Genomic DNA, 10993 nt, shown 5'->3' with positions numbered 1-10993 from the left:
AAGTTGTACTGGTTCGAGATGGGAGAGCGTTTCACAGACAAACCATGCTAACTGATGGTGCCAAAAATGTAAATGTCTTCTATCAAGGCGAAATACATCATTTATTTTGTAAAACCTGGCTTTAATATAAAGGACACACTTGTGTATTAGGGCTGACCATTATTATTTGAGTTTTGCCTGATGTTTTCAATAATATCTTGTATCCACGTCCAACAGGAGGAACAGGCTTGTTTAATCAAATGGTTACCAACCTGTTCCTTTCTATTATTGAGTAAACTGACGACCCCGACTAATGTAAAGACCATTTTCAATTTCAACTCTTGGGGCAGTATGCCTTTGGAGACAAACTAAAAACAGCTCCTTTGAGCCACCATGGAGTTACCCAGTGCATTTGTATGTATTCATTTTCTGTCTCTGGAAAATGCCAAAGGATAATAAATTATTCTCAGATTATTAAGTGATGGACAGTTTACTTCCATAGCGGGTTTTTTTAACAACAGAGACACAGTTTCTGTGATTGTAAGTTAATTACAGCAGGATTATCTTAATGTTTATTTGTTTTTATCAAAATGAATGTGAGGATATATAAGTAATATTGTCATAGGTAGCCTACTTCCTCTGCTTGTTATGAAATAGGCCTAGATGCACACAAGTTAGGTCAAATAAATTCCTACTGCCACTAAAAGTCATCAACTTCTCAGAACTATATTGATGAACCACTTGAGATTCAGAGGCATACAATATGTTTGCATTAGATGCATCTTCCATTTTTAATGTTCAATATATCAGGGGAGAGCGCGAACGCAATCCCCCACTACCACAAATGATGCAGTCGAGATTCCTACATTTGAAGTTTGTGCAAAGTCTAAAGTCACTCAGTCAACCCCAGGTAATCAGATGTACGATTCCTTCTGAAAATCCGCCTGGTTACTGCAAGCTATTTTCCAGTTGAAATGCCTTAGTTTGGCTATAATGGGTTCCCCTTTATTTGATGGCCTCTTATGTTCATCAGCACATTGCCCTTTTCACACACAATTACTTCCTCAGCTCCATTTCAGGCTCATTAGCAGGACTTGCTGGCTTATCCCTCCCTAAACAGAGGTTTCAAATTATATTACAAGTTATTTTTGCTTCTGTAAGAAGATCGTTTCATATTGAAAACTGTAGAACTGTAAAACCAAAGAAGTATAAAATGAGAAGTTAAAATAAGCTGAATTGAGCATGTCTTATAATAGAAAGGATTCTTCATGTTGCCTATACTGATCCATCAGCAAGGCTTTTAGAAACAGTGAAAGAGGTTTAATCTAAACAACAACCCTGTGACCTTTCACAGTGTTTATCAATAATCTTATCCTTTGCCCTCTATCTCATTTTATGTTGCTGTGGACAAAAGAGGGGCAACTGCTTATTCCAAATGTAAACCCATGTAGAGGCTCAGGCGCCATTGCTCTGGAAACATTTAAACCAGATAAACTTCAGAGCAGGGCATTTAACTCCGTACTCAGCAAAATACATAGCTCCAGCTAGTCATTATAGTCACATTACATCGTGCGAGGTCATATGTTAGCTGTTAGATATAACTGACCTTGATTTCAGGTGTTCAGATACATTTGAACGCTGAATCGTGAGGTTTTATTTCTAATTATGAATATATTGTTTGTATCATGAGAAAATCTGCCTCCAGTATTACAAGGTAGGATTGAGAGTGGGTACTCATTTTCAATTAGACTATTTTTCGGCAACAAATATATCAGTTAAGCACACACTTCATTATAATCGTCCTGGATGATTTAACAGCATCCCCTTTTTTCCCTTTACAGACCAATTGCAAAGGTCTCAGAAACTGCTTTATCTGAAATCACAGAGACACAGAAACATGTAGGAGTGGACTGAAATGCACCAGTCACTAAATCTGGATAAATAATGAAGACATATTCTTATTCCATATTCAAGACAAGAATAGCTTTGTGATTGCCACAGCCCAGGAGAGGTCTTAAACAATAGCAAACTGTGCATTACACTCAGCTGCAATTCAGAGCGGCATGAAACTCTTTAGTTGAGTTATGCAAGCACGTTGTTCTTCATCAGTGCCGGACATCTGTTAGATTGTGTACTATCAGTGATTGATTGGTCAAGCAGACATGTAAATATGATTAAGAATTTGATATAAACAGGTGGCTTACACACTGTCCCCTTTATTTATCATTTATCACTTACAGCATCAGCAATATCTAATGTAATATGAGTCATCCCTCTAAAGTCTGGTGTGTGGCGCTCTTCAAATAGCCTTGAGGTGAATCTGATAAAGCATTTGTTAGCTTCATTCAGGACTCTTCATTCACAAGCCTTACTTTCTGGCACAACCTCATACAATGTTTTTCCTTCTCAGAACACTCCTCTGAAGTAGTAGTCTAAGATTGGATCCCCATCGGATTAAATATTTACGAATATGTTTTACTTGAACCACATTTTCTTGTCTATGTCACATGATGTAACTTAGCTTGTAATTTAATATGAGGTTTTACTGGGGGGAGAAACACAACAGGTGGCATTTTTAAAAGTGAAACAGTTACATATTTTTCTGTAGTCTTCGTGTTTTTTAGGTGCTGTTTTTATCCACCAGAGAAATGCCCTCTAGTGGAAGACATTCACATCTATGCATCTAAAACATTATCAAGTTTCTTTTTTGCTGAGGGTTTAAGTTTTTCCTCGTAGCTACCTTTTAGTTTTTATACAAAGTAGATATTTTAGAGTTTGAAGTTTATGACATATACACAATTAAGTGAAAGTTGACCCTTAACCCTCATAAATACTTAATTAAATTATTATCTCAATTATAAGAGCAAACAGAAAGCAGACATTTAAGATGAATTTTAGTTTTTATTCTGTTATTACCACTTACACCCGTGCACAAACGCTCAGACATGTTCACCACAGACAGGTTAATGAATCTGCCCTACTGTTCTCTCTCTGTGCTACTATCTAATTAAAGGCCTAATTATATTTAACCTTTAGTTATCCGGTAGAACAACCGTACCAACGCACACCCAGAGCCTGCACACTGTCTTTTTCTCTGCCACATAATGAGTTAACCTCTGGGATTAATTTGTTTAGCTGTAAAGATCCTTTATTGTATTGCACATGTCCTTATGGAGACAGTGCAATACAGTTTGCAGCAATCAAAATTGCTACTGTAACAATAAAGCTTTATTACTGAACTATTTCATCCAATTTATTACAATGTCATCTAACTTGCAGAGACATAGATTATCAAGTTTCCTAACTCCTTTTCCATTTCATAGATCTCTGTCTCTCCCTGCTGTAAAACAGATTTCCAGGAAGATGTTTCCTTTTTTTGACAACCTTTACTATTTATTATCCATGAATCAATTTTATTTATGAAAATATTTTTTTTTTTTTCTCAAAAATCCTTTACAATCAAAGACTTTCATGATAATACATGTATTTGTTTCATTGATAAACAGCCTGCTAAAGCATGTGATCAATAGGTTAACATTGGGAATGTATGGCATTACTTTTAGTTATATTTTATTTCATATTGTATTGATGTTAATTTGTTATACATAAAAAACATTATATAAACAAGTAAAGGGTTAATTGTATTACCTAAGAATGCCTTGGCAGATCATATGGTTGCAAATATGCTCATTTACCATCTTTTGCACCAAACAAGTGAGCTTTCTCTAAAGGGGCAGTTGTTGTTTACATTCATCTATGTAGAGGCCTGAGGATGACCTTCCTCCTGTAGGAGAACTGGGTTAGTTCAACCCTCTGGTTCTTACTCTCCCTGCGCTGCAGCAGTCGATAGAGGGACAGGGTAAACCTAGCCAGCACAAGTGTGCAAGTGATCTCCAACACCAGCAGTGTGGTGTAGATCATCATCTGAGATTTGCACCCCTGAACTTTGTTTCTGTACTGATATGTAAAGGAAGGCGATGTCTCCTGACTGGTTGGCTCCATGGGACAGGTGAAGATCACTGGAGTGGTTTGAGGAAAAGGCGTTGTTATTTGGGAGGTGGTAGGTTGGGTAGTGGTAAGGGCGGTTGTGGACATAGTTGTTGTGGTGGTGGTGGTGGATGGAAAAGTGGTTGCGGTTATCGTGGTTGAAGGTACAGTTGTCGTTAAAGTGGTTGTGTGTGTGGTTATAGGTACAGTTGTCAAAATAGTTGTCATAATAGTGCGTGTGGTTGTCTTGGGTAGGGTTGTTGTTATAGTGGTTGTGGGTGTGGTTGCTGTTGTGGTGGTTAATACAGTTGTCATAATTATGGTTGTGGGTGTTGTTGTCGTCGTAGGAAGGGTTGTCATAATGCTGGTTGTTGGTGTGTTTGCAGGTAGGGTTGTCATTATGGTGGTTGTGGGTGTGGTTGTTGTCGTCGTAGGTAGAAATGTCGTAATAGTGGTTGTGGGTGTGGTTGTTGTCATAGTTGTGGGTATTGTTGTCGTAATAGTGGTTGTGGCAGAGTTCCCGTTAGCCGGTAATTACCGGACGACGACCGGTAAAATATGCTGAAGACCGGCAAATCTAAATCTCTCCGGTCAAAGTGTCCGTTCAAAATAATTTCCGTTTAGCGCAATAACGCATCAGTTGCGCAATTTGCGCCAATTATGTGACAGACAAGAATAGTCAATTATAATGTCTAACACTTAATGTGGAGAAAGAGATGTCCTGGATGGGTTGATTGTGCGTTGATCTGTTGGTAATGCCTCGGGGTTCCGGTGGGCATGTAAACAAATGCATAATGCTGCGCTATACTTTGCGGCCTCACCCAGTTGCATAGCGACACTTATTGTGTAGGTGTCTTTTAATAAGCAGGTAGTCATATCATTAGCTAGAACTAGCTGGATCTGATCGATATGGACATAAACGCGAGTCTAATCTGACGGGAGAGAGAGATCAGCTGCTGCTGACGAGTCGACACGCAGCTCTGCATGATCACATGCAGCGGTGATCGGACACAAACACACTCTTCAGGTTAGAATATCACACGTAGCTATTTTAATTACCTCTCAATCTACCTAAACTAGTTATAGATATGTTTAGTTTTACTGTCGGGTCACTCATTACTGATCCGCGAGTTGCATGATACTGAAGGGCTGTCAAGAGAGGGAGAGAGCGCTCCGTATATTATTCCCGTGTTATTGTAAATTACTGAACACTTTTGAATAGTTAATCTACTATGATTAGTTTGTTTAATATCGAATCATATCAATTTGTTTTAAAGCACAATAAATAACAAAGAAGTCCTTTGACCGGCACTTTTCTAATTTTGTCCGGAAGATTTAACTTTAACGGACATGTTGACCGGCGAAAAAAATATTTGTTTGTAGTAGTTGTTTGCAGAATCTTAGTTGTTGGTATTGTTGTGGCTAGTGTTGTGGTTAAGACGGGGGTTGTTGTTATAGTTGTGGTTGGAAAGGTGGTTGTTGGTGTTGTGCTAGTTAGTTCTGTAGTTAGGAGTGTAGTGGTGGGAGCAGTGCTTGAATTGGAATGAAAAAGGTGCCAGTACTCTAAAATCAGCAACTTTTTCAAGTCAATTTTATATATACAGCCCACAAACAAGAATTTGGCTACTATAATGCTGGTGGGGTTTGTCTCTTTACTACTGTATATTTTAGAAAGGTTCACTGTACTTAACATTTTTTATGATAGGCAGCGGATATGGCTAAAGCCCAGTAAGGTCAATATTAACTGAAATATAGCAATCAAAGTCTAGATCTTCTGCTGAAGACACATGAAGCAGAGACCTTTCAGGTGAGAGCCCCTCTGGTGGTGTTCAACATTAATGACAAGGAAACAAAGCTCTGGTCAGAAGCATTTTTTATAAAAAGCTTTAACAAATTAAGTATTTCTGTACATTTTGAATGCAATCTAACTTTCCAACTCAGAAAACGAAAAACGAAAAAGTGCCAAAAGTCTTCTCACATGGCTGAGCTGCTTTGCAATATACTTCACCACTGAAGAATACAAATATGTATAAAGTCAACTATGATGCAATCTAACTTTCCAACTCAGAAAAATGATAAAGAGCATGAATAAAGAACATGTAAAACAAATGCAAAATTTGCACAATCTAAATGAGAAACTGTAACTGCAAGTAACAAAGTCTGAGCCATGGTAAAGAGTTACATTGAACACCAAGCTGATCAGATAACTCCCTGGTTGGTCTGAAGTCCTTCTATCTCCAGGATCTGTACAAATCGGCACATTATGCCAAAAGTCTTCTCACTGGGTGAGCTGCTTTGCAATATACTTCACATTGTTAGAAAAGGCTCCAGAAGGTCTTGGGGACATCAGTATCAGGGGCTGGAGCTGGACAGGCTCTTTCATCAGCACTTCTCCTTCCCTTTGCCAGCCAGGACCTCACATACTGTTCCGGATTGAACTGTCCTAGTGATGGTCCATTACATTTAATGAAAACCAGGCTGGACAGTCGGCTGACAGAGAGAGCATTCCTTTTTGCAGTAAGGATATCGTTCATGCAGCTGAATGCCCGCTCACACTCACTAGTGGAGACAGCGATGGTTCGGACTGCTTTCAGTAGAGGCTCCATGGCAGCAGGTGTACGGGATGCCCTGGTTTCCTTGTATTCGCGAAAGCCCTGAACAGTCTCTCTTCTGTCCACTTTCAGCACTTCGCACAAACGTAGCACCTCTATGTCCCCATACTGTACGTCTAACTCCTCTTCAGGCCAACTTCCAGGATGGATAACTTTCATGTCCTGGATTAGCTGATTGTCCCGGGCCTCCCGGCCATGTAATGGGATTTCTCTTGTGCTGACATGAGAGGAGGTTGTGGAAGTCATTCTGTGTCTCAGATTCTCTACCATACTGCGGAAAAACTGACCTGCATGAATCTGTACAAGCCTGCCATTCTCACGCAGGGCAACACCCTTGAAGGACTTCTCAGCTAGAGCTGTATGAACTGTAGTCATGTGTGGGCCAGGCATGGTGACCATGGATTCAAAAACTCGTATTTCTCGAGTTAAGAGCCTATCTGCTGTAGGCAGTGTCATCTCTCTTTTTTGGAGTTGCCGAGAGAGGTCGCTGAGCTCTGTGAGCGCATCGTACATCAGTCCCAGATTGCTGACAAACGTTGCAGATGTGAGCACATCATCCAGGCCCTTGTACTTTGCTCTGTCTCTGGAATCCCTGCTCGTCTCGTTTGCAGCATTTGTGAAGTGATCATGAAGCACTCGGTAGTTTTCCCAGACTGCTCTGACGCTCCTTTCACTTGAAGCCACCCAGCGGATGGACAAAAACACGCCCTATCACCAGGAGACGCTGTCCGACTGCTTGCGCACACTGCGCTAACTGCCTCTGATTTTTGGGGGAGGCATGGAACAAGGAATAGAGTTTGTCAAAAAGATCTGAAATGATTGAGCCCTGAGACCTCCTTGACCACATCCCCAACTGCCAGCTCTAGACGATGATTGGAGCATTGCCACACAAACAGGCTTGGGAATTTACTACACAACTGGGTAGCAACGCCTGTTCTCTTCCCTAGCATGACTGAAGCCCCATCACATGCAAAATAAACGAAACACTGACCTAAAAAGTCCTCGTTAAAATCTCTTCCAAGACACTCCATTAACGCCTTTGTGATGTCATCAGCCGTTGTTCCATCCAACTCGATCAGCTCCCAAAAAAACGTTTCGGGCTCAGCATCAGCTAATGCTGAGCGTAGACACACAACAAGCACCGTTTTACCACTAATAGTGGTAGATTCATCGACCAAAACACAGAGTTTTTCTTTGGTTTTCTGTAATGTCTTTTGTCATTTTTTTCTTCAGCTCATGAGCTATGTGGTCGATGATTTCGCCACAGGTTTTATTGGAGTGCAAAACCCTGCCCACGTTCAGCCCATTCAGTTTCTGTACATTCAAATCAATTGGCATGTCTGTGAATGGCCGGCTATGTTTGCCAATTTTATATGCCGTTCGAAAAACTCTGATAGTGGTGTCTAATTCAGATTTATGCATAGACTGCACTTGATGTTGAATAGTTTCACGTGAAGCAGATGTAAGGATGTCAGCAGCTTTTACATGGGCTTGTGATTCTTTATGTTCTTTGATTTTTTTCTCAGGCTAGCTTGTTGTTTGCCCTTGTCAACACCGAAATGAGACACTGCACACTCACCCCATTTAGTTGACAGTTTCAGTCCTTGTCCAGTGTGTATTCCCAAAGATTTGACATCTCTGCATATCCGACATCCTAGCTTCTTATCTTTAAGAAGGAGCCATGCATTGGTCTTGCAAAAATATTGCACCTGGTCCGTTGTCCAGCAGTCAGGTGCATCGCTTTGCCCGGTGTTGGTGGTGGCAGTTGCGCCAGCAGCAGCTAACGTTAGAGGCTCTGGAGGAGGCGGCGGAGCTAGTGCTAATGCTAATGCACTAGAACTTGGAGCAGGAGGATCAACCAAAGAAAGCTCCCCATCAGACACAATTTCCAACACAGGCACAGCATTCTCTGTATTTGAAGTTTCTTCCGGCGACAACCGCTGTCTTTTTGCACTTTTATTAATCCACGCTAACATTTTAGAAATGCTAATTTGTGACGTGACTTGCTTTCCTTCTCTCGGGGGCGTGCCTGCTCTGTTCTATCACTCTACATAGCCACCCACTGGTGGGAGTTGCACTGCATAAACACAACACACGTGCATCTAGGTATGTAAATTGTAAAGCATTAAAACATGGTTTTACTAACAGTTTTCAGTATGTTCGGCATTATTATTATTATTATTTGAAACGTGTATTACTATTAAATCACGGTCAAATAGGTTAATTTTGACATAGTCGTTTCCACCACAGTATTTACATGGAGAAGATAAGCCCCGCCCCCTCTCCAGCACGTTCTGTTTGAATGACAGGAGTAAACAAGCTGACAGCCGCTGTGAAACTCCAGCGGTTAGAGCGATGAGAATGTCCGTTCGGCACCTCATGACGCATCTACTGAGTACCGGGCGGCTGTATATATATATATGGATGTATAATAAGAACGGCGGGAGAGTGTTGAGTACTGGCACGGTGCATGAGTACCGGAGTACCGCCAGCATGCCGGTACTGAGCAAGAAGTGCCGGTACTCCATGGGTCAGAACCAGAAGTGCCGGTACTGCGTACCGGTGAGTACCGGCCCAATTCCAGCACTGGGTGGGAGTGGTGGTTGGTAAAGTGGTGGTAGGTGTTGTTAGAAGTGGTGTTGTGGCAGTAACGATGGTTGTTGGTTCTGTAGTGGGAAATGTTGTGGTAGTGGGGGGAAGAGTGGGGCAAATCAATTGATCCTCTGTTAATGATTTAATATTCTGGCCTTTTAGATGTTCTGGATACTCACAGGCAGCAGCAGACACAATCTTGTCAGAGTTTGCTTTTATCCAGAGGCGAAGAGGAATCAGATTACAGTCACATCGCCACGGGTTGTCACTGAGGTAAAGTTTCTTCAGTTTTAATAAAGGCTCAAAAATATCCTCTGGAAGAGTATGGAGGTCATTGTGAGCCAGCCTGAGTGTGACCACCGATTGTAGCTTTTCAAACAGATCTGCATCCAGTGACTTTATCTTGTTGTTTTGTAGATTCAGATCTACCAGCTTCTCAGGGCCTTCAAAGTACTCAGCATACACCTTTACAAACTGATTTTTAGACAGATCTAACTTCTTGAGTTTCTTCAGAGGGCTAAATACTCCTTTAGGAATGGTGCTAAGACTGTTTTGACTGAGGCTCAAATCTGTCAATTTAGGCATTTCTCCAAAAAGCACAGGTGGTAGACTTGTCTGTTTATTTTTCTGTAAGGTCAGCGTAAAACGCTGAGGGAAGCCAACGAAGAATCCTTCAGGCAAACCTGTAAGAAGATTATTCTCCAGAAGCAGTTTATTGAGTTTGTCTTTATGTGGAAATAGATTTGGTTTCCATGCAAGCCAATTTCCTTCAAGTTTGGCAAATTCTGGAAAATGTCTTCAGGAACCGAGGTCAGCTGATTCTCGTAAAGTCGTAGTATCTGCAGTTTATTCAAATTTGAAAACCAGTGGGTTGATACAGCAGAGAGATTGTTTTTAGCCAAATGAAGCACCAAGAGGTTCTCCAGGCCATCAAATGTCCCATCTTCAATCGATCCGATCTCGTTCCCATTTAACTGGAGCTCTGTTAATTTGTCAAGGCCATCAAACAAGCCTTTTTCCAGACTACGGAGCTTGTTCAATTTTAGGGTAATCTTCTCTAGGTTGCTGAGGTCTTTAAAGACTCTCACTGGGATCCACGTTAATGGAGTGCTTGAGATCTCAATATGCTTCAGGTCTACCAAACCTTCAAAAGCTCCCGTTTCAATAGATGTCGTGGTGGTGGACAGTAACTCCACCTTTTCAAGCTGCGGGTTTTTAACAAAGGCTCCTTTGGGGATTGTTGCAATCGGGCTTGACAACAAAAAAAAACTCGGTGACACCTGGTCTCAGGAGGCTTGGGATTTCTGTTGTAGATGAACTGAAAACATCCTGGTTTTCTTTGGGACAGTCTGTTTCCCTTTCACATAGTTGGTTCAGTGAAGCCTCAAACAGCAAAGACAAAATAAGAACGATGATTTCTCCTCTTGACATGCTTATTCACTATAAAAAGAAAAAAATGAAAAACCTTTTACTATGAAATGTTGTAGATTCAACTCTAACCTTATATACCTTAGGTAGTTAAATATATTGTTTCTCTTTCCTATGAAAGGTAATGATGAAGTTTATCATAAACATTTGTTACAATCGAATGCCAAAACCTACCTTATTATTTCCTAACGCAGGTTGAAATAGGTTGTTACAGCAGTGAGGAGACACAAACACGTCCAGTTTCATTAGTTATCTACTGTATCGATGTTAGCCAACAGGCCTGGAGTGGGTTGCATCCCATGAGAGGCGTGGTGTCAAACACTTCTGCAGCTTGAGACTCCAGGTTTGAAATAGATCAGTCAGTTAAAGAAGGCTTTGACTTTGCTCTGAGCCAG

The 10993-nt window shown here is 41.0% G+C and overlaps 1 protein-coding gene across 1 annotated transcript; it reads right to left on the bottom strand.

Annotated features, from left to right (window-relative positions):
- Positions 1–3844: 3844 nt before the first annotated feature.
- LOC117532905 (carboxypeptidase N subunit 2-like) lies at positions 3845–10993 on the bottom strand. Its single transcript, XM_034196504.1, is given in 6 exon segments — positions 3845–4253; positions 5325–5493; positions 9176–9919; positions 9922–10426; positions 10428–10610; positions 10773–10993. Coding segments are annotated over 5 exon segments (2001 nt in total). The 5' UTR covers positions 10602–10610; positions 10773–10993.

Source organism: Gymnodraco acuticeps, unplaced genomic scaffold (genome assembly GCF_902827175.1).
Source record: "Gymnodraco acuticeps unplaced genomic scaffold, fGymAcu1.1, whole genome shotgun sequence".
Classification (NCBI taxonomy): Eukaryota; Metazoa; Chordata; class Actinopteri; order Perciformes; family Bathydraconidae; genus Gymnodraco; species Gymnodraco acuticeps.
This window is presented reverse-complemented; position numbering and strand designations above follow the sequence as displayed.